A 25989-nucleotide genomic window follows, 5' to 3' on the forward strand; every position below is an offset into this window, starting at 1 on the left:
CAGAAGTCAAAGAGGCTAGGAGGGTCAGTCCTGGGCGCGTTCATCCACCAATGACAGCCGGTGGTCGAGCTTTAATCCCTGCTAGTACCTGCAGGTTGCATCGATCGCTCTGTTAATAGCACAGTATTGTTTCGAGTCTGACTTGTGTTACTATCTTTGATATATGCTTTAATTGTAGGATAGTTGCAATTACCACATCTATATGTGTACCTGCCCCTCGTCCCGGATAATTTCATCATGCCAATCCCTCCCTCGTCATTCCTTTCTTCAATTCGCTTAACTCCGTCCTTTGTTCATATCCGACTATATCAAAGGCGACCTACATCAAAGGCTTGCTGGACAATCCTTGATTAAAAAGAAAACCTCACCCCATTTACTGCCTTGCTATCCCTCTACCTCTACCTCTACCTACTAGCATAGGCCCATAGTAGCGATGCGTATTGCTCCTCTCATCATCTGCCTGGCAGCAATATCACTTGCTGCCCCAACAAACTTCCTTGACGATGCATACGACTGGACCGATGAACTGGCAGAATTCTACGGAAAAGTGAGCGAGTACATCAACACCGCAAAACACAGCATTAGAACCCCAGGGGCTTGCGAAACCTCTAAGGTTGCTCTGCCATCCTATGCTTCGGGATTAACCGGCCCATCAGGCCTAAAGCCTAAATACGTTGCACTTGGACGTGGCACCCAGGTATGACAAGCTCTTGAGATACCTTATTGAGTTACCATCGCTCATTATAAACCCAGAACTATACATGTGCCGACTCAACTTCCAAATCCACACCCGTGGCGACAGGAGCTGTTGCAAGACTCTACAATGCCACATGCATTGCAGCCAACTTCCCCAATCTCCTGGCAAATCTTCCCAACCTTGCCTACAGGATTTCCTTACCAACCAACGAATATGCGTCATTCCCTCCCGCCAACCTCGAATTGCTGGGTCACCATTTCTTCTTTGATGCAACAACCCCCGAGTTCAACTTGAATACCACACCCAACAAGCAGGATGGCATTGCCATGACCAAGAAGGAAGGTGCAATTAACGCACCATCAGGTGCAGTGTCAGGAAAATATGGTGCTGTGCCTTGGCTCTACCTCACTACTACCGATGGCACAGTGGGCAACTACAAGAGTGTCTATCGAGTCAACACTGCCGCTGGATCGGCACCAAATACCTGCAAGGGCATGCCAGCTGCATTTGAAATGCCATATGCTGCAAACTACTACTTCTTTGAGGAGTAGTTGGTTGTGTTTGTTACGTTTGTACATACAGAAGGGGGACTTCGATGGGAGGATGCGATTTTTCTATTTGTGGGGCGGGCTCTGTCTTACTTTCTTATTATTATTTTATTCCATGATCAATCATGAGCTGATATTACCAAGGGATCCATTGTTATTCTCTATTTTCATCGATTGTAGTGTTCCATCTCATCCACTGTAGGGCTTATGCGGCAGGAGCACACACCCTTTTCCGGGTTTGCATGATATAACCGTAACTTTTGACTGATCACATCACTTATTCACAGGTCAACCCTTGAAATCCAATCACCAAACCATTAACTATCACTTGGTCTATTTTCAATCACAGTTTTACGTCTCAAACAATACAGGGCTTAACCGGTCACGTGGCACATACGTCGAAGAAAATCTCCACGTGACGTCCTCACCCGGAGGACACGCTAAGCCCGAAATAACCTAGCGCCGTTCTGATTTTCTGAAAGATCCCAAAGGCGCAAAAAAAATCTCGACCGCATCAACGAGCAGCAACGGTATCGATCCGCATCCGACAGATAGTCAGCGGCCAATTCTGTTTGAATTGCTTGATCCAACTATCTCAGATACGTTGCCAATTTTTTCTCCATCTTTATCGACTCTCTCGGAACTTTTATTCCAATTTTCAACTACACTCGGTTTGAGCACTCGGAAACGACAGCTTAACCTCCCTCCCCTTTGACTCTATTTACAACCGAGTCTTATTTCTCAAAACACATACAATGTCTTCTTTCGCTCCTCGTGGACGTGGTGGATTTGGTGGTGACCGCGGCGGTGGCCGTGGTGGTCGAGGTTTGTTCAGTCCAGTCCATCCGAAGCAGCAAGCATGCAGGTCCAAAGTCTCGCTGGAGATTCTATCGCACCGATGGCCATGATCCTCTCTTGCTGCGAGATTACAGTTCAACCTTGCTGACTTGGTAAAGGTGGTTTCGGCGACCGTGGTGGCCGTGGAGGTGGTCGTGGTGGCTTCGGTGGCCGTGGAGGTGGCCGTGGTGGCTTCGGCGATCGTGGCGGTCGTGGAGGTGGCCGTGGTGCTCCCCGCGGTGGTCGCGGTGCTCCTCGTGGTGGCCGTGGTGCTCCCCGCGGTGGCGGCGGTGCTCGTGGTGGTGCCAAGGTTGTCATTGTAAGTGTTGGAAATTCTCATATGGATATCAGCCACTAACGGATTCTTTTTTCCCTGCGAATAGGAGCCTCACCGTCACGCCGGTATCTTCGTCGCTCGCGGCGGTAAGGAGGACATGCTTGTGACCAAGAACCTTACACCTGGAACTGCCGTCTACGGCGAGAAGCGCATCTCTGTGGAGGGCCCCTCAACCGAGGATGGTACCGTCACTAAGAACGAGTACCGTGTCTGGAACCCCTTCCGTTCTAAGGTAAATACCCCCTTCTCCTGGGCTAAAGATACATGGCATCGTTGCCGGTTTTATCGAATTTTTCTCGGAATTCTTGAATATCGCCCCGATAGCCATGGCTGCCTGTTATCGAGTCGTTTTTTTTTCTGACGTTTTTCTTCTTTCTAGTTGGCTGCTGGTGTGTTGGGTGGTCTTGATGACATCTACATGAAGCCCGGCTCCAAGGTTCTCTACATCGGTGGTGCCTCCGGTACCTCCGTTTCTCACGTCGCTGATATTGTCGGACCCACTGGTAACGTCTACGCCGTCGAGTTCTCTCACCGCTCTGGTCGTGATCTGATCGGTATGGCCACTCACCGTACCAACGTCATCCCTATTGTTGAGGATGCCCGTCACCCTCTCCGTTACCGTATGCTCGTGCCTATGGTTGATGTCATCTTCGCCGATGTTGCCCAGCCCGATCAGGCTCGTATCGTCGGATTGAACGCCCACATGTTCCTCAAGGCTGAGGGTGGTGTCATTGTCTCCATCAAGGCCAACTGTATTGACAGCACAGCCAAGCCCGAGGTTGTGTTCGCTAAGGAGGTCCAGAAGATGCGTGAGGAGAAGATTAAGCCCAAGGAGCAGCTGACTCTCGAGCCCTTCGAGCGTGACCACTGCATTGTTGCTGGTATCTACAAGCGTACCGCCGCATAAAGGTCTTAATCTCTGGTCTCTGGTCATGTCCATTCCCTTTTGATGTTCCCCTCGGCGTCTCGTGTTCTGTGATGTATCGAATGTTTTCCACCTTTCTTGTGACAGGTATTTCCGCCTATGTACTTTTGGCTGCGTCTTAAAATTTAGTTTTCCTTTTCGATGAATTTTTACACGCTGGAATGTGTCATACTGAGTGTCTTGATCTGAGGTGATGAGATAGCTCTGGTTAGCGTATGATATCCGTACCTAGGTAGCAACCAGTGGCCAATACAAGCGATTTTAGTCTTGCTAACATTTCGCCGGCACCATTCGAGTAAATGTTTTAGATGTAGTTTCCAGGCTTTGAGGTTTCCGAGCTTGTTCCACAAGTTGTCTTCTCTCGACCCACATAGAGCATATATGAAGTAGACCCAGAAGATCCCGAATTAAAAAAAAGGATCATTGTGCTAATCATTGCTATCGTCTAAGAGTTAAAAAGGTCTCTCACATGTTCCCTAGGTCATCTCGCTGTCCTAATCCTGATCTCGGACTTGCGCCGGGTCTCCCGGTAATCGGATTTCTCACCGAGGCTTGCACCAAGAAAAGACTCGGAATTGATGCGCGAGATTTACATTATGCGATTATATTTGCGGGATATAATAGCACTATTGGCTAATGGGGAAATTGTCGTGACTGAATGAGCGTGGGGGGGGGGAGACAAGATCCGCTTCAACCCCGCAAGGTATGTTACTATATATTGGTAACACATCCATGTTCCGTTCTGCATAGTTGAATATACTTTTATTTCGTTACACTGCTCTTTTGCAAATCACCAGACTGATCTGATCAATTGACCTAATTTCTCAAACCATATTATCATATAATCATCATGTCGATTCTCATCACCGGTGCGGGGGGTTATGTTGGCCAGGAACTCGCTGCTTCCCTCCTCGAAATTACGCCAGCCACGACAACCGTGACAATCACCGATATCGTTGAGCCCGAGGTCCCAGAGTCAGCTGCACAACACGCAAGTCGTCTCAGATGTGTGAAGGCAGATCTAACTTCCAACAAAGAGGTCGACGAGCTGATCAGCGCATCCAATCCCTACGAGACAGTCTACATCCTCCACGGTATCATGTCCGGCGGCTCGGAGGCCAACTTCGAGCTGGGCGTCCGAGTAAACCTCGACGCAACACGATACATTCTGGACCGGCTACGCGCGACCATGCCCGGGGCGAAGGTGGTCTTCACATCGTCACTGGCAGTCTACGGCCTTGCACCACCAGGCTTCGTCATTAACGAAAAGAACTTCCCAGCCGTACCATCTTCCTCATATGGATCGCAGAAACTTATTATTGAGACGCTGCTGAACGACTACTCGCGACGCGGATTCCTGGATGGCCGGTGTGTGCGTTTGCCCACTGTGACAGTGAGAGCTGGCAAGCCCACCCAGGCTGCTAGTAGCTTCGCTAGTGATATCATCCGTGAGCCCTTCCATGGCAAGAAGGCTATTCTGCCTGTGGCTAGGGAAACAGAGATGTGGATTTGCTCGCCGCACACTATTATCAAGAACTTGATTCATGCGCGCGACGTCCCAAAAGAGGCATTTGGAGACTCAAGATCTGTTAATCTTCCTGGGTTGAAGGTTAGTATTCAGCAGATGTTGGATGCTTTGCTGGAAGTTGGTGGGAAGGAGCGTCGGGATCTTGTGGAGGAGAAGTATGACGCTGCTACCGACAAGATTGTGCAATCATGGACTCCTCGATTTGATACTGCTCGTGCTTTCGAGTTGGGCTTTGCCGCGGATATTTCAATGGAGGAGAACATTCGGCATTTTGCAAGCCGCTTTGTATGAGACGCAAGGTATGTAGCCAATCAATAGACACGAAATTGTATGACCGAAATTGAGTGATCGGAACACAAGGCGTATCGGGATGCCTAAACATCAAGCAAATCGTATTTTGACATTGTAAAGATCGATAAAAGCAATATATAGACCCATTGAGACTGTATTATAGCCCACATCACGAATTAATGCAGAGGAAGGAAGTATTCGGGATGTCAAGGGCGGTTTGGAAAAGCGGGTTATGTAATTGGCTGAACTGGGCGAACAATTTCAGACTTCGGAACCTCAACCTCAGGGTGTCTCCATCAGCTCTTTTCTCCATCTCTCCCCCTTTCCCCCTCCCTCCACCTATACAAGTCGTTCTCAATGGCTTCTCGGCGCCTCGCTTTCAACCTAAACCAGGCTCTCCGCACTCGTGCGGCCCTGAAGTCCATCCAGCCCGTGAAGCGTGGCTTTGCGTCGCCGGTTGCGTTGCCGTCCACCACCCAGTCCACCACCCTCTCCAACGGATTCACTGTACGACCAAGCAACTCATCTCAATGACATCGCAATTTAGCTAATTTCCTTCTAGATCGCCACTGATCACTCGCCATGGGCCCAAACCTCGACGGTCGGCGTGTGGATCGATGCCGGTAGCCGGGCAGAGACTGACAAGACCAACGGAACTGCACACTTCCTTGAGCACCTTGCCTTCAAGGTGCGACCCCACAAACTACAGACTACGAAGCGCTTTTATCTGATGAATATTACTAGGGCACCAACAAGCGCTCCCAGCACCAATTGGAGCTTGAGATCGAGAACATGGGCGCTCACCTTAACGCCTACACTTCGGTACGACCCGGGAAACCACCCATCAACGTCTACCAAAACAAATACTGATCGCGACTACAGAGGGAAAACACTGTCTACTACGCCAAGGCCTTTAACAACGATGTCCCCAAGGCCGTCGACATCCTCGCCGATATCCTTCAGAACTCCAAGCTCGAGGCTGGTGCCATTGAGCGTGAGCGTGATGTGATCCTGCGCGAGCAGGAGGAGGTTGACAAGCAGCTCGAGGAGGTTGTCTTCGACCACCTTCACGCCACCGCTTACCAGGCCCAGCCCCTTGGCCGCACCATCCTCGGCCCCAAGGAGAACATCCAGACCATCACCCGGGACAACCTGACCGACTACATCAAGACTAACTACACTGCTGACCGCATGGTCCTGGTCGGTGCCGGTGGCATTCCCCACGAGCAGCTCGTCAGACTCGCTGAGGAGCACTTCGGTGGTCTCCCCAGCCAGCCCCCTACCTCCGCTGCCCTTGCCCTCACTGCCGAGCAGAAGCGCACTCCCGAGTTCATCGGTTCCGAGGTCCGTCTCCGCGACGACACCATCCCCTCCGCTCACATCGCTCTCGCCGTCGAGGGTGTCAGCTGGAAGGATGATGACTACTTCACCGCTCTGGTCACCCAGGCCATCGTCGGTAACTGGGACCGTGCCATGGGCCAGTCGCCCTTCCTCGGCAGCAAGCTCAGCTCCCACGTCAGCCACCACAACCTCGCTAACAGCTTCATGAGCTTCTCCACCAGCTACAGCGACACCGGGTAAGTTTTATTTCTTGATAATTCATGTCTTTGATCGATAATATATTGACTTGATATTAGTCTCTGGGGTATCTACCTTGTCAGCGAGAACCTTACTCAGCTCGATGACCTGATCCACTTCACTCTCCGCGAGTGGTCTCGCCTGTGCAACAACGTCACCTCCGCCGAGGTTGAGCGTGCTAAGGCCCAGCTTAAGGCTTCTATCCTCCTGTCTCTCGATGGCACCACCGCCGTCGCTGAGGACATCGGCCGCCAGATCATCACCACTGGCCGCCGCCTGAGCGCTGAGGATATTGAGCGTACTGTCAGCCAGATCACCGAGAAGGACGTCATGGACTTCGCTACCCGCAAGCTGTGGGATCAGGACCTTGCCATGAGCGCTGTCGGCAGCATCGAGGGTATCCTCGACTACCAGCGCATCCGTGGAGACATGTCCCGCATGATCTCTTAAGTTGTCCTAGAGTATGATCGCGTGTGAAGATAGCTGCTGAATGCTCCAGGAAAACTGGGGGTTTGGCGGCTTTGATTTGAATGTACTATCAATCATTGCCTTGGGCTGTTAGATCCCAAATTCGTGTGTGAAATAGCAATTAATGGTTTGCCATAGTAGACTATATAGTTTGCTGCCTTTGCAGCAAACATACCAATTATTTCCTTTGTTTGTTCTATATCTTCCAGTGCACTGCGAAATTGTTCTTTCCCGGCGTATCGCTGTCGCTGTCGCTGTCGTACTTTCCTCTATCGCCTAGTGTGCTTCATCCTCATCGGCACCTTCCACAGCTAACTGCTTGTGCTTTCCTACACATAAAAACCCGAGTCCTCTTGTTTCCTCCACCTCAGTTCTTCGAATCCATCGTTTACCTCTCGCTTGCTCTGCCAGCCTGATTGAAACTTCAAACTCTCAAGTACTCATCTAGGTGCTTTACTTCGACGATTGACATCTCGTCGGATTCGCTTCAATTCTTTAATTCTTGTATGTAGCCTCGATGTGTTCATTTAGTGATATTTGTACCAATGGTTCTCTGTCCTGATTTCTTCTAACTGATATGAACGCTTTAGTGGCTAAGCTTCTCCCATAATGGAGCGATTCTCCACCCTGCCAGCCGAGTTGCGCCAGCTGATCTGGGAGTTTGCCATTCCAGGGCGAGTCGTTGAGATTGGAGAACCGTGCGACCCAGATATCTTACCAGAGGAAGACCTCAGACAAGCATGGATCCTTAACAGGAAGTATCCAGTCACTGCTCATGTCTGTTGGGAATCCCGCCAAATTGCTTTGGCCAAACTCAAGCTCCCCACAGGTGTTTCCGTCGCGCCGGATTGCTTGACAGACGCTCGATGGTGGTGGAAGTCTACCGATATTATTCACGTCAATGCGCCTGAGATTGACACAGATTCACAAAGACACAGACTGGAGGATGACCTGCTCGACTTGATAAAAGTTCCGATTCTATGCAAAAAGGTCTCTATCAGTGCGGACGTCGTCCACCCTTTTTTGCGGTTCCGTCGTAGGCCGGATATCCCAAAGTCACTGGTGTGGGAAGTACTTTGCGCACTGAATACATGCATTATCTCCCTGCACACCGTCTGCATCCGGGCTACCAACGAGCAAGCTCGGGAGCTGGGCCTCTTTGGCAACGGTGACGAGCCAGCACAGTTAATCGACCCGTCTGACAAGGCAGCCATCGAGCGATTCAGACAGCTCTGGATGAACACAGAACAAGAGGTATCTTCGGTCAAGTTCTTCGACACAATCGACACCAGAAGGTTCTCTTTTCGAGTCGACAGGTGGCTCGCGGAGATGTCAGCGGACTACATCGATTTCAAATGGACCAATCCACCGTTCCCAACCCCAGGACCGCAGGCTATAACTCAAGGACTTCGTCGGTACCCATTCAAAAGACACGAACCCAACACCAAACAATATCTTGTTGATATGCCCACTCTGGAATTGAGGATCATGTTTCGACTCTGCCCACCTGCGGTGGTCGATCCGGTGATTACATAACCATCCCGCATCTGATAGGGAGATTTTTTGAAGACAATTTTGTTTGAGTACACTTTCCTATAATTCTTACCACATCATAACAATGGGAAAACGTGGCGGCAAAAAGGTAATTTTATCTTCCATACGTGCTATATATGGTGTTTGTTGTACTGACCGTGTCTCCTTTCTTGCAGGGTGGTAGAGGCGGCGGCGGCGGCGGCGCAGGCCGTACACGCTCTCAATGGCAAGATCTCACCAGAGAGAACGAGAAGTTCGAACGCTACTACAATGAACCCGAGTTCCTTCCGGAGGAGGAAAAGGAGGTTTTTTGGGCTACTATGCGCAAGGATCTCCCCAACAGCTTCCGCTTCACCGGTTCTAGAGGGTAAGCCACAACTGCACCTTTTTTTTTTTTGCGATTCGCGCCTTGGGAGGTTTGAAGTGATATTGACTGTTTGTGTGCCTTTTATTAGACATGCGCTGGCTGTTCAGCAACGTCTTAAGGACCACCACATCCCCGAAATCACTTCTATCAAATATGAGGACGAATTCGTCGAGCCCCCGCGCCCAGTTTCGTGGTACCCCGATCAGCTCGCTTGGTCCATGACCACTCCTAAGAATGTCATCCGTCGATTTGCGCCTTTTTCCCAGTTCCAGAAGTTCCTTGTCGCCGAGACCGACGTCGGAAACATCTCTCGCCAGGAGGTTGTCAGCATGATCCCTCCTCTCCTCATCGACGCTAGACCTGGAATGACTGTGTTGGATATGTGCGCTGCGCCGGGCAGCAAGTCCGCGCAGCTCATGGAGCTGCTTCACGCAGGCGAGGAAGATTCCATTGCGCAAGTCACTGAACAGATCAAGAGCGGCACTGCTGGATCCGAACCTCTCGGCCCCGAAGGACTGAACGACGACGGCCGAAGCACCGGCCTGCTAATTGCCAACGACAGCGATTACAAGCGCGCTCACATGCTTATTCACCAGATGAAGCGTCTGAGCTCACCCAACCTGATCGTTACCAACCACGATGCCACAATGTTCCCTTCCATCAAGCTGCCTCCCCTGCCCACTACCGATGGCAGCAAGCCCAGAAACAGATACTTGAAGTTTGACCGCATTCTGGCAGATGTTCCTTGCTCTGGTGATGGTACCGCACGCAAGAATGTCGGTGTCTGGAAGGACTGGACCCCTGGCAATGCTTTGGGACTTCACAGCACGCAGTCTCGGATCCTGGTTCGCGCCCTGCAAATGCTGAAGGTCGGCGGACGTGTCGTCTACTCAACCTGCAGTCTGAACCCTGTGGAGAACGAGGCTGTTGTTGCCTCTGCAATTGAACGCTGCGGTGGCGCTGCCAACGTTAAAATCATCGATTGCAGCCAGGAGTTGCCCGGCCTCAAGAGATCTCCTGGTCTGCACAACTGGAAGGTGATGGACCGAGAGGGCCGCATGTGGAACAACTGGCAGGAGATTGAGGACCACCGAGATCAGGAGGGCATCAATGGTCTTGCCAGACTTGCAGAGGGCATGTTCGCTCCGACAGGCGAGGCTGCCAACCTGCCGCTTGACCGATGCATGCGTGTCTACCCTCACCAGCAAGACACTGGTGGTTTCTTCATCACCGTTCTTGAGAAGATCTCCGAAATCAAGGCCAAGCCGGAGAGCAGCAACGTTATCCCCAAGGCTTCCGTAGCAGCTCTCGCCGCGGAGCTTGATTCTAAGAAGAACGAGGTAGATGGAAAGCCCCTGGAGAAGCTCGAGTCGCTGGATGAATTGGTCACTCCCGGCCAAGAGGCCCAGGAGGAACTGGCAAAGAACGCTTCTGTTGCCGAGGCTGCCCACCAACTTCCGTACTCTGCTACTCTTGATGCATCTACCCCTGCCTCTCCCATGAAGCGGGATGCAGATGACCTCGAAGATGAACTTCCTGCCAAGAGGACTAAGCTCCACGATGGTAGCGAGGTCCTTGTCGGTGACCGTCCCGTCCACACCCCTGCGCCTGCAGTGGGAACCGGCATTGACACGCCTAGTGACAGCACACCTGCCACCTCTGCGGCTACCACACAGCCTTTCAAGAAGAGAGGTCCCCGTCAAGAGGAGCCGTTCAAGTACCTTGATCCTAACCACGAGGAGCTTCTTCCCATCTATGAATTCTACAAGCTGTCCGAACGATTCCCCCGTGACCGCTTCATGGTCCGCAATGCCGAAGGTCTCCCGACCCGCACAGTTTACTACACCAGTGCCCTGGGACGTGATATTCTCACCTGCAATGAAGGCCAGGGCTTGAAGTTCGTCCACTGCGGTGTTAAGATGTTCGTTAAACAGGACGCACAGCGTGAGAACGTCTGCAGATGGCGTGTCCAAACCGACGGCCTGAAGATCGTCGAGCCTTGGTTGGGCCCTGAACGGTCCGTCATCCTGACCAAGCGGGAGACTCTCCGTCGTCTCCTTGTGGAGATGTTCCCCAAGGTCAATGACGATGGCTGGAAGGCTCTGGGCGAGATTGGCGAGCAAGTGAAGGATATCCCCATGGGATGCAGTATTCTTCGCGTCCAAGCGACCGGCGAAGAAGATGGTCTTCCGTAAGTCCCCCTCTCCCCCTTTTCATATATATCCCTTCGAGTGATACTTGCATCTTACTAACATAATCTACAGTGAGGCTATGGTTCTGCCCTTGTGGCGATCCCTCCATTCTTTGAACCTCATGCTTCCCAAGGAAGAGCGCCGTGCCATGTTGTTGCGTGTTTTCAACGACTCTACCCCTCTGATCAACACCACACAGAAGCAAAGTGACAAGACCGAGCCGACCGCTGAGGCTGAGGACATTGCACTGAAGGAGGAGAATGCCGAGGTTGGACAGGAAGCGCAGGACGACGTGGATGATCGTGAGACATACACCAAGGATGGCGATGAGGAGGATCGCTTCAACACCACCGTGTAATAAACGGTTCTGTTTTTACATGCTCCTATTATGGAGATATCTATGCTGTATCAAAAAGCCAATATCATGAATTTCGTACCTTTGTTTAGGTCCATCCTTTGTACTCGGTAATTTCCAGTGATCTGCAACGGAGAAACATCGGTAGTACTCCGTATGTATTTTGATATTACAACATATGTATCGGATAAATTCAGGACCTCCACATCTTCCCCGCAGGAGAATTGCTTAGTTTCAATTCCAAGTTGATTAGAAATGGTACCATTAACTCTTGGTCTGACATAGTTGTTGCTATTGACCTTGGTAAGGTGGTACGATTATCTCTCCCTTTTTGGACTCATACTCCGTATAGCTTTATACATCGCGCTGATATAGAACGAACGGCTATGCATACAAGAAAGGAAAAGATGACATCGACAAATCTCCCGCCATCTGATATGTGGAAAAAAAAAAAAAACCAAGGCCCCGCAAGGAAAGCTGGGGATCTTCGGTCCGGTTACCATGTGGAGGTACGGGGTGGACGGACAGTAAGGGCTTGCGGCCATAATGACAACCGGGTTGTTGTGGCCGAATATCCGTGGAATATATTCATATTGCCCATATTTTATGCCTTAAATTTTTGGGTTGTCTGGAATCTGTAGGATGTGCCTCTTATAGTATAGAACAGGTTGCCATTTATAGTTAAAGTCCTAGGAACACTATCTGATTTAATTTTAACCAGAAGACCTCTGTTTAAATTAGAAGACCGCTCTTCCACTTCAACAATGTCCCCCAACCCCTCAATATGGCCGCAAATCCACGCCGTAGTAGATCCTAGACCCCTTCCGCATGAGCAATGCGGAGCATCCGGGGCACCCCTCAATCCGAGAGAAATGACGAAAGGCATGGAAAGAGGGTCATTGCCACAGTATGATAGCAATTGCATGTTGCATTGATTAGTGTCAATGATGTGCCGAGTCTCTGTGCACTATATGAATGGCACAATCCCTGCATTGCAAGGAAATTGGACTTGAATCCAAGTGCTTCTTCCTCCCCCCTTAGCACCCCACTTCACCCCTGTGTGAACTGTCGAGACAGCTATGAAGTTCTCGTCCTCTTGGGCCTTTGCCTGTCTGGCGGCCCAGGCTGCTGGCGCTGCTATTAGCCATTCGGTGAATGGCTTTACTTTCACGGAGCACCCAGATCCTGTTAAGCGGGGTTTACTCCAGAAATATGTATGTTGGGGTTGGGTTCTTGGATTTGGATGCTTTGTGTTGACAAGTACCTTCATTGTATAGGTCACTTGGGATGAAAAGTCTCTCTTTGTCAATGGTGAGAGGCTCATGCTCTTTAGTGGTGAAATTCACCCATACCGGTAAGTTAAAAAGCATACATTAGCTCTTTTCGAGAAAGGATCGCGCTGATCAGGACCCCTGCAGTTTGCCTGTTCCATCTTTGTGGATTGATGTACTCCAAAAAGTCAAGGCTCTAGGATTCAATTGCGTTTCTTTCTATATCGACTGGGCTCTGCTGGAAGGTAAGCCGGGGGAGTATACTGCCGAGGGAGTCTTCGCCCTGGAGCCATTCTTCGATGCCGCCAAAGAGGCTGGCATCTATCTTCTGGCCCGCCCTGGTCCTTACATCAATGCTGAAGCATCGGGTGGTGGTTTCCCAGGATGGCTTCAGCGCGTGAATGGAACTCTGCGAACTAGTGATGAGGCCTACCTGAAGGCAACGGACAAGTATGTGACCCTCCCAAAATGCAGGATTGGAAGAACTGTGAGTGCTGACATCGTTAACCAGCTACATTGCCAATGTTGCCGCAACCATGGCCAAGGGTCAAATCACCAATGGAGGACCTATCATCCTTTACCAACCCGAGAACGAATACAGTGGCGCGTGTTGTGGATACAACGATTTCCCAGACGGAGCTTATATGCAATACGTGGAGGAACAGGCTCGCAAGGCTGGAATTGTCGTGCCTCTTATTAGCAATGACGCCTCGCCTGGCGGCCACAATGCTCCTGGAACCGGCGAGGGGGCTGTGGATATCTACGGCCATGATAGCTACCCTCTCGGCTTTGACTGCGCAAACCCTGCTACCTGGCCAGCGGGTAATCTGCCTACTAATTTCTACACCACACACATGAAACAGAGTCCCTCAACCCCATACTCGCTAATTGAGGTAAGATACATGGATATCTCCCGGGTGTATTATCGATTTAACTGGAGTATAGTTCCAAGGCGGTGCCTTTGATCCCTGGGGAGGTGTTGGGTTCACAAAGTGTGCTGCCCTTCTGAACCATGAGTTCGAGAGAGTGTTCTATAAGAACAATCTTAGCTTCCGGGTTGCATTCCTCAACCTGTACATGGTATGTTCCAGCTTCCCTGTCATAATCACCAATGCTAATCGAACATTGGTAGATATTTGGTGGTACCAATTGGGGCAACCTGGGCCACCCCGGTGGATACACATCCTATGATTATGGTTCCCCGATCACTGAATCTCGCAACATCACCCGCGAGAAGTACAGCGAGCTGAAGTTGATTGGCAACTTTGCCAAAGTGTCACCGGCCTACCTTATATCAACACCAGGAACATTGACCACTTCCAAGTACACCACCTCGTCTGATCTGGCTGTAACTCCCCTGCTCGGAGGTGATAACACGACTTCTTCCTTCTTCGTCGTCCGACACTCCGACTACTCGAGTCAAGCATCCGTCGACTATAAGCTCAAGGTTCCTACTAGCGCCGGTGAAGTCACTATTCCCCAGCTTGGCGGAAGCCTTACTCTCAGCGGCCGTGATTCTAAGATTCATGTCGTTGATTATGATGTGTCCGGCACCAACATCCTCTACTCCTCCGCTGAGGTGTTTACCTGGACGAAATCTGGTAAATCCAAGATCCTTGTGTTGTACGGTGGCCCTGGCGAGCACCACGAGTTGGCTGTCTCTTCTAAGTTGAAGGCGTCAGTTGTTGAAGGGTCCTCGTCGAGCATCACCACCAAGCAGGTGGACAAGGCGGTTGTTATCGGCTGGGATGTCTCCACCACTCGCCGTATCGTGCAACTGGGTGATCTGCAGATTGTTCTTCTGGGTAAGTGCTTCCTCAAACACCGTCCTGGTTCATCGCAACTGACTCAACTACTAGATCGGAACTCTGCCTACAACTACTGGGTTCCTCAGCTCCCAACCAAGGGAACAAGCCCTGGCTATAGTTCCCAAAAGGTCATCACCTCATCTCTCATCGTCAAGGCCGGATACCTTGTCCGGACTGCTTATGTGCAGGGCAGTGACCTTCACCTCACTGCTGATTTCAACGCCACAACCCCGATTGAAGTGATTGGCGCCCCGTCCAAGGCCAAGAACCTAGTAATCAACGGTAATAAAGCACAGGTCAAGGTTGACAAGAACGGAATCTGGTCAAGCAGCGTTTCTTACACAGCCCCAAAAATCGGGCTTCCTACTCTGAAGGATCTGAAGTGGAAGTCTATTGACACTCTACCCGAGATCCAAAACTCGTACGATGATTCCGCATGGGTTTCCGCAGATAAACCCACCCAAAACAGCGTCCATAAACTCAAGACCCCAACCTCGCTTTTCTCCTCTGACTACGGCTTCCACACCGGAACCCTCCTCTTCCGGGGCCACTTCGTTGCAACCGGCAATGAGAAGTCTTTCTTCGTACAGACTCAAGGTGGCAGTGCATTTGGCAGCTCCGTATGGCTGAACGAGAACCACATAGGCTCATGGGGTGGAATATCCATCGACGCCGACCACAACGGAACCTACACACTCCCAGCCTTGAAGAAGGGCAAACCATACGTGTTCACCGTAGTCGTGGACAACATGGGTCTGGACGAAAACTGGATCGTCGGCGAAGAGGAGATGAAGAACCCCCGCGGTATCCTCAACTACGAGCTGTCCAGCCGATCCGCGAGTGACATCACCTGGAAATTGACCGGCAACCTAGGCGGCGAGGATTACCTAGACAAAGTGCGCGGCCCGCTCAATGAGGGTGGTCTCTACGCTGAGCGCGAGGGCTTCCACCAGCCCCAGACACCGACCCAGAACTGGAAATCTGCCAGTCCCTTCGATGGCCTGTCGGCGCCTGGAATCAACTTCTACACTGCAAGCTTTGATCTGAATATCGAGAAGGGCTGGGATGTTCCTTTGTACTTTAACTTCGGGAACACCACGTCGTCAGCCGCTTACCGTGTCCAGCTCTATGTCAATGGGTACCAATACGCCAAGTATGTGAACAATATTGGTCCCCAGACGAGCTTCCCTGTTCCAGAGGGTATTCTCAACTACCAGGGTACCAACTATTTGGGTTTGAGTCTGTGGGTGCTTGAGTCGGATGGAGCTAAGTTGGAGAGTTTGGACTTGATTCATACTACTCCTGTTCTGACGGCGCTGAAGGTTGAGTCGGTAGAGCAGCCGAAGTATACGAAGCGGAAGGGGGCTTATTAGGTGTTCAATAGAAAGTAGATAGTTAAAGAGTTCAGACTCCAGAGTATACAATCCAAAGAGAATGAGTCAAAGTATTGTAGTGTCGTGAATATAATGTTCCCAATATAAATGTCCCGAAGTATCAAAGTAGGGCTTCCAAGGTCATCTCCACTTCTCCGCAGATCCCAGCCACCCCCAACCTCCTCTCTTCTGTTTTTGGTGTGACATTTGCTTGGACATTTGCTTGTATTTCTCTTATTTCCTTACGCTTTTCAATTTAATCACTATAATATATCTCAACATTATAATTCCAACAAAACCCACTCTGAGAGCGCATATGCGACCAAACCCCACAAGCGCACATCAGCTCACAGGCTGACCTCAAACCATCCATTCGCTCGAATCGGAATCGAAATACCCAAATCCTCGCACAATAACCTCGATATCTACATCTACATACTCTTACAACGAAATAACGAAATAATCAGACACAATGTCATCTCATCCCCTCGAAGTCCTCGACCTAGACCCAACCAAACCCAACCTCAACGCAAGAGACCTAAACCCAAACCTCCTCCACACGGACACCTCCCTCCAAAAACGCTACACAACAATCTCAATCCCTTCAACCTACGGCCGCCTCCACTCAAGCCCCGCCGCAGGCACAGTAGTGGGAATCGTACTGGGCAGCGTAGCAGGCTTCGTCCTGTTAATGTACGTACTTTTCCTGGCGGTTAACCCAGGCGGCGTCGCGCGAGGCGGCGCAGCAGCGCCAACCTCCTCCTCGATCTCGATGTCGATGTCAATGGACGAAGAAGAGATCGTGGATGTGCGCAGTCGACGCGGATCATCTGCCGGACGGCGACGACGCGACGTCATCGAGGTCGCGGAGGAAAGGGAGAGTTTCCGTGATAGTTATCGGCGTCGGCCGTCGTCGAGACATGATCGTGTCGTTGTTGAGGAGTCGCTGGCTACTTCGACTACTGGGGATGAGGATGTTATTGAGGTTGAGGAGGAGGAGTCGAGTGTGCCTTCTGATGTTTCGCCGCGTCCGCCGAGGAGGTCTAGACGGGGTGGGGTTAGGCATGTTGATCCCATGGCTTATGGTGGGGGAAGTGATTATAGTAGTCATCGGTGATTTGGGGGTTGATGTTTGTTTTTTTGGAGGTTGGGAAGCGATACCCTTTTTATGTGTTATGTATTATGATTTATTCTTTATTGATTGATGATGCTAGTTTACATCTTGTAATGATGGATGAGAATGCTTGAATGCTTTTATAAATCTTAGAGATAATGCATATGCAAGAGCCAAACAACAAAAAAAAACACAAAAAAAACGCAGAGAGAATGCTAGACAAACGCTAGACTTGATGTATAAGTTGACGCATTGAGCATATACGGAAAACTTTCTCGAATCTATGCCTTCTCCTCAATCGAGGCCTTCTTGAGCTCATCCTCAACGTCGGCCACGGCATCCTGCTCCTGAGCCTGCTCAGCCTCGGCTGATGGAGCACCGTTCTCTTGGGCGGGCTTCTTGGCAGCGTCGGTGGCCCGGCCGTTAGTCTGAGGGGCGCTGGCGGCCTTGGTCTCCTCCTCTTCGAGGCGGGTAATCTCTTCCTGAGCCTTCTTAATGTTCTGTGGGGTAATTAGCAACTGATCACAACCGACAACGTTGGAAAGAATAAAACTCACCTCTTCCGTCTTGCTGGCCTGGTTCTTCTTCCACTCGGTGATCTTGGCAGCCAACTTCTCCACAGAGGCGGGGACATCCGACTGGTTCATAGGGGGGTCGATCTTGACCTTGGCGAAGTCCTCAATGATACCAACGTTCATGTTGAACTTGGTACTCTCAACGCTGGCGGCGGCACCACCCTTCTTGCCGCCCTTCTTGCCCTTCTTGCCACCGGAACCGACGAAGTAGTCCTCATCGTCCTTCTTGCTCACAACCTTCATTCCCTTGATCTCGGTGGCTTCAACAGTGCGCCCAACTCCGGCACGGAAGTTGCTGCCCTCGTCCTTCTTCTCGTCCAGACCGAGAGAGGAGAAGTCGTAAGCGGGGTCAAAGTGGCGGATCAAACCTTGTGCGGTCAGGATCTCGTCGGCGTAGGCAAGCTGCGAGGCCTCCTCGAGCTTCTTATCGGCGATCTTCTTGCGCTTCTCGCGCGCGAAGGCCTCGTGCTCAGCCTTCTGGCGCTCGCGGCGCACACGCCAGGCCTCATCCTCGTACTCCTTGTAGGCGCGACGGGCCTTGAAGTAGGTATCCTTAATAGTGCGGATAGCAGTGTACTTTTCCTGCTGCTCGTTGCGCAGCTTGGTGCGCTCATCGCGCAAAGCGTTCAGGTTCTTGAAGACACCATCCTGCTCGGCCTTGATGGCATCGAGCTCCTTCTGGATCTCGGCGTATTTGTCGCTCAGGGCCTTGGCTTCGGGGTTGTCGAGGGTCTTGCGCAATTCGGAGATCTGTGTCTTGATGTCGTTGATGCCCTTCTGTGCCTCATCCAGACCAGCGAAGCTCTTGCGCTGCTTGCGCAGGTTGGAAACCTCGGTGAGAGCCTTGCGTTCATCCACCAGGCGGAGGGTACCAGTGTCGACCTGCTTCTCGAGACGGGCGATCTCCTTGTCAATCTCCTCGACGCTCTTGAATGACAGACGTCCGCGGGAGTTGTTCTGTTCGGTAATGCGGGCCTTGAGGTTGGCGTCCAAGGCGTTGATCTTCTCCTGAGTGGAGGACCGACTGGACTTGAAGCCGGACTGCTTCTGGCGGATAGATGAGAGTTCGGCGCGCAGCTCCTGCTGCTTCTTAACGGTGGGCGAATCCTGGTTGCTAGGCTTGGCGTTGTCCAACTTGGCCTTAATTTGGTTCTGTTGCGCATATCAGTCATTGGCCTGAGGACATGGTATGCAAGTAAATATCAACAATCAGAGTGGGTCGGGGATCATCCCCGCGACCCAAGTCGGATGAGAGCTCAGTGAAACAATTCCAAAAAAATGCATCCATACCAATTTCTCCTGAGCAGCAGTGTGCTCCTTCTCGGCCTCAGCGAGACTGGTCTTGTAGGCGGCCTCATCGGGCTTGGTGGGCTTAACCCGCTCGGCATCAGTGGCAGCCATTGCGACGAATTGAATGTAAAAGAGAGACAGAGAGAAGGAAGAGACGAATTGCCTTCGGAGGATCCTGAAGGGATTAAATAGACCAACGAGACCAAAGCGAAACCGAAAAGGGGAAACTTGGAATAATTAAAATGGTTCGGTCGGTTTCTCCGCTTAAGCGTCGATGGCAGAAAGTTCCCGCCGATTTTTCGACTTCACCTTTATCTCTCCACCGGAGCTTCTTTCTACCCGTTTTTTTAGAGTCTCTTGACGAGATAACCTCTTATTTCCTTTTCTATCCTAGTCATTGACTACTCACTCCATCATGGATGGGGATTCGGCACACTCCATGGAGGCCGAGCGCGAGATGACTCGGCTCTGGCGCACCTTTAGGACAGTCTATGAACTGCTCGCTGACCGGGTAAGCACTTCAAATCGAGTCCCTGACTTCTCAGTCTCTCTCTCATAATACCCGTTTACCCGAGGCTAACCATCTGCGACACACCAGGGCTACGAAGTGTCTGACAACGAGCTGGTACTCCCGCTAGAAGACTTCCGCGCAAAATATGCTGACCCTCTGGGCTACCCTGAGTACGCGAAACCCTTGCGCCCACCGTTCTATTGTCTTGAGATAGTGAAAACTTGAACTGAGAAATGCGGACACAACTCATTGAAATAGCACACATCACTAACAAACTGTTCCGTAACAACAGTCGCACCAAGATGAAAATCCAAGCCCGCCCCACCGACACCATGAAGTTGAAGTACACGGCACTGCCCAGCAAAGCAAACCCCAACCCCCAGCCAGACTGCGGCACAATCTATGTCGATTTCTGCCCCGACTCCTCAGGTGTCGGAACCAAGCAAGTGCGCGCCTTCAACCACCTTGTCGATGAGAACAACTTCCACACCGGCATCTTCATCACGCAGACACCTATCTCGCCATCTGCTGTGCGCCTGCTCTCCGGCGTCCCCGGCCGCATCTGCGAGCACTTCCAGGAACAAGACCTGCTCGTCAACATCACCCGCCACGAGCTGGTCCCCAAGCACGTCCTGCTTAGCCCTGAGGAGAAGGGCAAGCTCCTCGAGCGCTATCGTCTGAAAGAGTCCCAGCTGCCCCGTATACAGATCTCCGACCCTGTCGCCCGCTACCTTGGTTTGCGCCGTGGTCAGGTTGTTAAGATTATCCGCAAGTCTGAGACTGCAGGTCGCTATGCCAGTTACCGCTGGGTTATTTAAGCCGCAAAACAAGGTTGCTGGAAATGGAACAGGAAGATTAATATGCGACTCTTCAAAATGGACGCTAGATCTTTCTCTTCTTTTTCTTCTTTCATTTGGGGGTTTGCAAATCCAAAGAATCAAACCCCGGTTCCTGTGAACCTCAACCTCGCACATTCGAATCGCATCAAGTCCACTTCACTGTCCCCGATATGACCGCTTTCCATACTACGCAGATCTGCAGGAAATACCCAATTGGCAGTCGAGAAAGAGCAGCTGATGCCAGACAGAAGTGGACACTTGGGAGTTATTTTTTTTTTTACTCATCGACTCACATTCAACAAACACAAAAAAAGTTTTTGGTCTCCCCCTTGTATTATGGGCAGCATGGCGTATAGGCGCGAAGTTTCTCCTTTGGGGGATTGCAACGGGGGGTTTGCCTGTGATTTTACATAATGGCCGTGTCTTTGTATGCCTAGATGAATCCAATCTATGAATGGCTGTCATTTCGAGTTTGGGCGAGGAAGTTGTAGATCATCCATGGATGGTTACTGTTTCCTTACGTGCATATATAGCTGTACTGGTAAGAAAGGGAACAGTATTTCTTAAGGCTGTGGTCCCACTCTTTAGAGTCATGTTTGGCTTGAAGGCTAAATAGGTACGCAAAAGTAACAATTTGCCAATTATAAACTGTGTAGTAATCTAACACAGTCATCTGGGCATAGGTACGGAGTACCTCACTTGATTTTCACTATTTATGTTTTAGTAGCTCCACTTGAAACCCTGAAACAAGCATCATATATAGCGTAGGACCTAAATAGTATGTAACATGTAGAGGCCGAAGTCCGCTGACAGGAAGAGCTTAATTTACAGTATAGGAAATTTCGGCTGTAACTAGATGTATCAGCCTAGTTCGAAGGCGAATGAGAAGAAAAGAGGAAAAGAGAACCGAAAAGGCAGCCATATCTGGAATCCGGCTTACCGTCTGCTAAGAAGAGTAAAAATGAGGCCGCGTAAGTATAAAATCTTGGACCTCGGAAAACCCTGGAAAAAGGTTGACTAAGCCCCGAACTGCGCCACTGCAACTCTCTCTCTCTCGATTCCGGCGCTTCCTCATTCTTGATTTCCATCTGCACCTCTCTCTCCTTTCTGTTGCGCCGGTTTCGAGTTCACAGTCCGACAGAGAAATAGCCCCCATATCCACACTCACAGCGCAATCTCCCCAAATCAGCACTAAGTCTAACATCACCCGAGAACTCCACCTTCAATTCTCACCATGTCTTATAACAAGCCCGTAAGTACCAACAATCAATCGCAAACCCCAAATACCAAAATACTAATTTCTTCCAGACAAGCCCACCACCCTCCTACCCGGCCCAGACCCACGACGCAGGCCCCTACTACCAACAACAAGGCCAAAGCCCTGGCGCCGCAAACGACTACTACGGCGGCGGCCAGCCTCAACAGCAGGGCTACTACCCACCCCAGCAAGGCTATGGCCAACCCCAGCAATACCAGCAGGGCTATTACCCCCAGGGCCAGCAGCCGATGTATTACCCGCCGCAGCAGGGCCAGGGCTACCCCCCTCAACAGCAGCAGGGTTACTATGCCAATGACCGCGGGCGCTCTGGCTCCGGTGGTGGTGGTATCTGTGCAGGTATCATGGCTGCGATGGCTTGTTGCTGCTGTTTGGACATCTTGTTCTAGACCTGCTTTTGGTCTTGGTTTCTGATACGCGACTACGCGACTACGCTACTACGCTACTTTTGGTTTTAGGTTTGGTTGGTGTTGGGGTGGCTTGTTGAGTCGCTATGCCGTGTATGCGCTACACTCTTGAGAATATCGAGAGATAGAGGCTGGCGTTACTGCGTTTCCGCGTTTCCTAGGATTGGCTTTTTGGCTCGGGGATTGGTTATTTTTTCCGCTTCCTTCGCATATATCCTTGACTTTTATTACTTATCACTGGCGCAACACAGGACACGGCGTTCTTGGGTCCTGGAGTTGGACCTCAATTGTACTACATCTTTATTTTTTTACACTACTTGTTTACTCTTCCTCGAGTCGGTTCATGATGTTCTACCCAATTCATCCTTTTCAATCGCTATACATACATTACAGTGCAGTCCGAAGATAATTGTAGGCAGAAGTTTTATGGATTGAGTGGATACAACTCGGAAGGAAATCCATGCCCATTTTAATCGCAAGGCAGAAGCATACTAGTAGTCCATCGTTACAACGTTGTAACTAGAACTCTCTATAGAATATTCTTTACTTACTGGTCCAAGCTATGGTATGGAGTAAGATGCTTCATTCAACTACCTGCGTACTAAACTAAAAGAGGGGCGGCCACCCCTAACGAAAGATCTCATCCTCGAGATCCAGCTTAGAGGGCACAGGTAGGCTCAAATAGAAAAAATTCCCACTCGATCGCGGTACAGAGGAAAGTGAAGCAAGTTGAAGTCGAAATCAAAGTTCAGGGTCTCAAATTTACGAGCCAAGCTCCGCATTAGTCGAGGTAATGGCATTTCAATATTAAAAAGCTCAGTGGGGGCAATATGTACGACTATTTGTATACGTCGTTGACGAGTCCGTTCTTATCTCGGTCTGTATAGGTGGCTTCGTCCTTGTGTATTCTGTTGTCTGTGTTCCGTCCGAAAGCCGCTTCGTCTGCCTTCTTCGCGGCTTGCGTGGCTTAGGCGACTTGGTCAGCCTTGACTTCGGCTTTCGGGAGTTATTCCGGGACTTTTGGGGGAGATGTAGTGGTTCAGTGAAGCTGTATAAGTGTCACGAGTGAGGTGCTTTTCGCAACTTTGGATCTGGTGCTTGAGCTGTCTAATGGTCTCTGGTAGCTTGTCATAGATAGTAGTATATATGTAGATAGTAGTTATGTAGGTGTACATTATTAGCAAGGCTCCAAATAGAAAGAGTGCCAGTCATGCCCGAGCCATTGGAAGTGTTCAAAAGACCTCGAGAGGCAACATCTCCACAACGCCAACGCTAACAATCGCATAAGGGGGAATAAAACAAAGGACAGAGAACAGGACGTAGTGAACAAAGAAGAAGGTATACGGGAATTCAAGATGTGTACATAGTCTCAAACCAAAACAAGAGACTCCAGCCAAATATTCCATGTACAGGAGACAACAAGCCTCGACCCAAAATATCCAAGAAAGGAAAAAGGAAAAAGAAAGAGAGCCATCACATCATGTCATATCACATCACATCGCATCAACATCATTAGTGTTAAGTGTCAATGCTCATGTCGCGATAACAACCCACCAACATCATGAAGCTCAACATCAGCATCGACCGCCAAATCTGAAGACCCCGACATCGAAATCAAACGAGGCCCATCAAAAGCCGACACCGGAAATGGCAGATCCTCAGGACCAGGAAGCGTGGACCGAAGCGGATGTGAAGCTCTGGACAGCCCAAAGATTCCTAAATCCTCCAAAAAGGCCCTACTCCCGGCGCCTCTGCGACGCTGCATAGGCTCCACAGGCGAGGACAAGGTAGTCTGGGCACGCACATGATCCAACCCAGAATCCGGCAACGCTCTTATCAATAAACCGCCAACATCCGAGAACGACACCCGACGCGACATCTCCGGCGTCGGCGAGATCTCGCGCGGGGACTCATTTGTGCGCAGGTACTCGCGCGGCATGACTTTCGGTCCGAGACTATCTGTCGCCGAGCGATCGTCGTCTGAGCGACGGGGTGTTGTGAACGACCATGTTGGATCAAGGGTTCCAGTTTTTGCGACTGATAATGGCATTTGAGCCGATGGGGATGTTGGTAGTGGTCTTGACATTGGAACACGAGTTCCATCCGAGGTACTGGGGAGTTTGTATATATCTGGATCTAGACGGATGCCGAGACCGTCTGCTAGTTCCGAGTCTGAGCCCCATTGGTGTTGCATGACTGTGTTTCTGCGGACGAAGGATTTATCCATGCTTTCTGTGACGGAGGCTGAGCCTTGGGCGCGCTTGTATTTCAGTTTCTTGACGCCGCGGTCTCGGACGAAGGAGCCTATTACTAGGATGTTTGAGACTGCCGTTGCGGCGAGGATTTCCAAGGAGGCGAGGAGGGAGCGGTATGGTTGGGAGCCTCTGTGTTCGATTACGGAGGGGACGCGGTAGGAGGTTATGGCGACTAATATCAGGGATAGGCAGAAGAGGGATGCGAGGGCGATACGGCGCTTGAGAGGCATTTGCACCATGAGGATTATGGGCACAGGGATAGCGACGAGGAGGAGGTCGGTTATCGCGTCGCAGGTGCCCATTGTTATTAGGTTGACGTAGCCGCTACGGCAGGTTGGGCCTGGGTCTGGGGTGACCTGCCAGTAGTGGTCGAAGGGCTGGCATTCGGCTAGGGTTGCGATGACCACGGCCACTAGGGTTGAGACGAGGAAGAAGGAGATGAAGCGGAGGAAGAAGGTTGTTGATCGGCGCCAGGTGAGCCCTGTGACTCGCTTTAGGAATTCGCATACGGTCACTTTGGCGGTCCAGATGCTATAGTTGTTTGTGAGTCACTTTTGAACTAGCAGCTCCAATGGGTGCGTTCTTACAAGATGGCGTAGAAGATACGGGCCGCAAGAACTAGCTTGCTGCCTAGTTCTCTGTTTGATATCTCCTTCTCCGTCAAGCCTGTGGTGGTGGTATTGTTGGTTCCCAAGACGAGAACGAAATGCACAAGGACCATGCGGATCACCAGGGGAATGACAGCGATCATCATGACTTTGTCCTCGGCGAAAAAGCGTTCAACGCGAATATAACGACCACATAGTCGCACGACGATTATAACCAATGAGAAGATAGTAGCCCACCAGCTCATCATAAGCGTCGGATTGATCTGGGCTCTGTTCTGGAAAGCTGGTGGTGTCTCTTGATAAATACCACGCGGGACTAGCGACATGGCCATGGAGGCCATGGAGGCCATGATGCCAGTAAAAACAGCAGACGCGCAGAAAGCGATTCACAGTGCTTTTACATTGCTCACACGTGGGAAAGTGTGGGGATATTTTAGCTAAGGGTTATGGGGCGGATTGCGGAGACCAAAATGAAGACGATCTTGACAGATGAGAATGACAAGATAATGTCATCTTGTAATGAATCGGAAGAGATAGGGGGAAATTAATAAAAAGGTTCAAATGTTTAAAATCTCCTTGGTAGACGGGAGAGGGGAAATAAGTTCAAGGATGACTAGATAAGCCAAGCCTCCTATATAAACACAGCCAGTGACATTCGACTGGCTAATCTGGAAGAGATTCGGGGAGATTCATACTTTTAAACGTCTCACCTTTTCACAGATCTGTGCGGTGAATCATACAATTGAAACAAAGAAATAACGGTCAAGAACTTTATGACATTGTACAACATCCTTCGTATAATATTCCCTCCAATAAGGGTTCCTACATGCCTACATGCTATATATACCCTGTTCGGAACGGAGGGGAACGGGCAAGGGTTTACCATGTCAGGGTTTACCATGTACACGTGGACTTTTACTTCTTTCAAGATAAAACCTGCATCGGATATCCACTATCCACTTGGGTATAGATCCATGAATCGGAGATATCCAAAATGGAAATAAGA

The 25989-nt window shown here is 50.6% G+C and overlaps 12 protein-coding genes across 12 annotated transcripts; 10 read left to right on the forward strand and 2 right to left on the reverse strand.

The window, feature by feature from the left end:
* Positions 1-433: 433 nt before the first annotated feature.
* N7537_000361 (uncharacterized protein) lies at positions 434-1248 on the forward strand (the record flags this gene model as incomplete). The annotated part of the gene is made up of 2 exons (XM_056891419.1): positions 434-697; positions 754-1248. The coding sequence occupies 2 exons, from the start codon at positions 434-436 to the stop codon at positions 1246-1248; spliced, it is 759 nt and encodes a 252-aa protein (XP_056756414.1).
* A 752-nt stretch (positions 1249-2000) lies between these two features.
* Positions 2001-3326, forward strand: N7537_000362 (rRNA 2'-O-methyltransferase fibrillarin family protein; the record flags this gene model as incomplete). The annotated part of the gene is made up of 4 exons (XM_056891420.1): positions 2001-2070; positions 2202-2401; positions 2466-2651; positions 2799-3326. 4 exons carry the CDS (start codon positions 2001-2003, stop codon positions 3324-3326), a joined length of 984 nt encoding a protein of 327 aa, XP_056756415.1.
* An 868-nt stretch (positions 3327-4194) lies between these two features.
* N7537_000363 (SDR family oxidoreductase) lies at positions 4195-5163 on the forward strand (the record flags this gene model as incomplete). The annotated part of the gene is made up of 1 exon (XM_056891421.1): positions 4195-5163. One exon carries the CDS (start codon positions 4195-4197, stop codon positions 5161-5163), a length of 969 nt encoding a protein of 322 aa, XP_056756416.1.
* A 357-nt stretch (positions 5164-5520) lies between these two features.
* Positions 5521-7191, forward strand: N7537_000364 (mitochondrial processing peptidase; the record flags this gene model as incomplete). Its single annotated transcript, XM_056891422.1, has 5 exons — positions 5521-5670; positions 5726-5851; positions 5908-5985; positions 6046-6740; positions 6801-7191. 5 exons carry the CDS (start codon positions 5521-5523, stop codon positions 7189-7191), a joined length of 1440 nt encoding a protein of 479 aa, XP_056756417.1.
* Positions 7192-7818: 627 nt separating this feature from the next.
* On the forward strand, positions 7819-8745 carry N7537_000365 (2EXR domain-containing protein; the record flags this gene model as incomplete). The annotated part of the gene is made up of 1 exon (XM_056891423.1): positions 7819-8745. The coding sequence occupies one exon, from the start codon at positions 7819-7821 to the stop codon at positions 8743-8745; it is 927 nt and encodes a 308-aa protein (XP_056756418.1).
* An 82-nt stretch (positions 8746-8827) lies between these two features.
* N7537_000366 (tRNA (cytosine-C5-)-methyltransferase) lies at positions 8828-11659 on the forward strand (the record flags this gene model as incomplete). The annotated part of the gene is made up of 4 exons (XM_056891424.1): positions 8828-8851; positions 8919-9109; positions 9198-11300; positions 11374-11659. The coding sequence occupies 4 exons, from the start codon at positions 8828-8830 to the stop codon at positions 11657-11659; spliced, it is 2604 nt and encodes an 867-aa protein (XP_056756419.1).
* A 1076-nt stretch (positions 11660-12735) lies between these two features.
* On the forward strand, positions 12736-16108 carry N7537_000367 (glycoside hydrolase family 35 protein; the record flags this gene model as incomplete). The annotated part of the gene is made up of 7 exons (XM_056891425.1): positions 12736-12870; positions 12934-13010; positions 13075-13377; positions 13439-13820; positions 13873-14007; positions 14060-14732; positions 14787-16108. 7 exons carry the CDS (start codon positions 12736-12738, stop codon positions 16106-16108), a joined length of 3027 nt encoding a protein of 1008 aa, XP_056756420.1.
* Positions 16109-16580: 472 nt separating this feature from the next.
* Positions 16581-17225, forward strand: N7537_000368 (uncharacterized protein; the record flags this gene model as incomplete). Its single annotated transcript, XM_056891426.1, has 1 exon — positions 16581-17225. One exon carries the CDS (start codon positions 16581-16583, stop codon positions 17223-17225), a length of 645 nt encoding a protein of 214 aa, XP_056756421.1.
* A 278-nt stretch (positions 17226-17503) lies between these two features.
* On the reverse strand, positions 17504-19295 carry bfr1 (putative nuclear segregation protein (Bfr1); the record flags this gene model as incomplete). The annotated part of the gene is made up of 3 exons (XM_056891427.1): positions 19088-19295; positions 17780-18949; positions 17504-17722 (listed from the first exon to the last, which is right to left on the reverse strand). The coding sequence occupies exons 1-3, from the start codon at positions 19196-19198 to the stop codon at positions 17504-17506; spliced, it is 1500 nt and encodes a 499-aa protein (XP_056756422.1). The 5' UTR covers positions 19199-19295.
* Positions 19296-19434: 139 nt separating this feature from the next.
* On the forward strand, positions 19435-20416 carry N7537_000370 (DNA-directed RNA polymerase core subunit RPB5; the record flags this gene model as incomplete). The annotated part of the gene is made up of 3 exons (XM_056891428.1): positions 19435-19598; positions 19686-19768; positions 19891-20416. The coding sequence occupies exons 1-3, from the start codon at positions 19503-19505 to the stop codon at positions 20414-20416; spliced, it is 705 nt and encodes a 234-aa protein (XP_056756423.1). The 5' UTR covers positions 19435-19502.
* A 1255-nt stretch (positions 20417-21671) lies between these two features.
* Positions 21672-22102, forward strand: N7537_000371 (uncharacterized protein; the record flags this gene model as incomplete). The annotated part of the gene is made up of 2 exons (XM_056891429.1): positions 21672-21689; positions 21746-22102. The coding sequence occupies 2 exons, from the start codon at positions 21672-21674 to the stop codon at positions 22100-22102; spliced, it is 375 nt and encodes a 124-aa protein (XP_056756424.1).
* Positions 22103-23645: 1543 nt separating this feature from the next.
* On the reverse strand, positions 23646-25333 carry N7537_000372 (putative integral membrane protein Pth11-like; the record flags this gene model as incomplete). The annotated part of the gene is made up of 2 exons (XM_056891430.1): positions 23646-24906; positions 24963-25333. The coding sequence occupies 2 exons, from the start codon at positions 25331-25333 to the stop codon at positions 23646-23648; spliced, it is 1632 nt and encodes a 543-aa protein (XP_056756425.1).
* Between the last annotated feature and the right edge of the window lie 656 nt (positions 25334-25989).

This window comes from Penicillium hordei (genome assembly GCF_028827395.1).
Source record: "Penicillium hordei strain IBT 12815 chromosome Unknown utg000001l_segment0_segment0, whole genome shotgun sequence".
Lineage (NCBI taxonomy): Eukaryota > Fungi > Ascomycota > Eurotiomycetes > Eurotiales > Aspergillaceae > Penicillium > Penicillium hordei.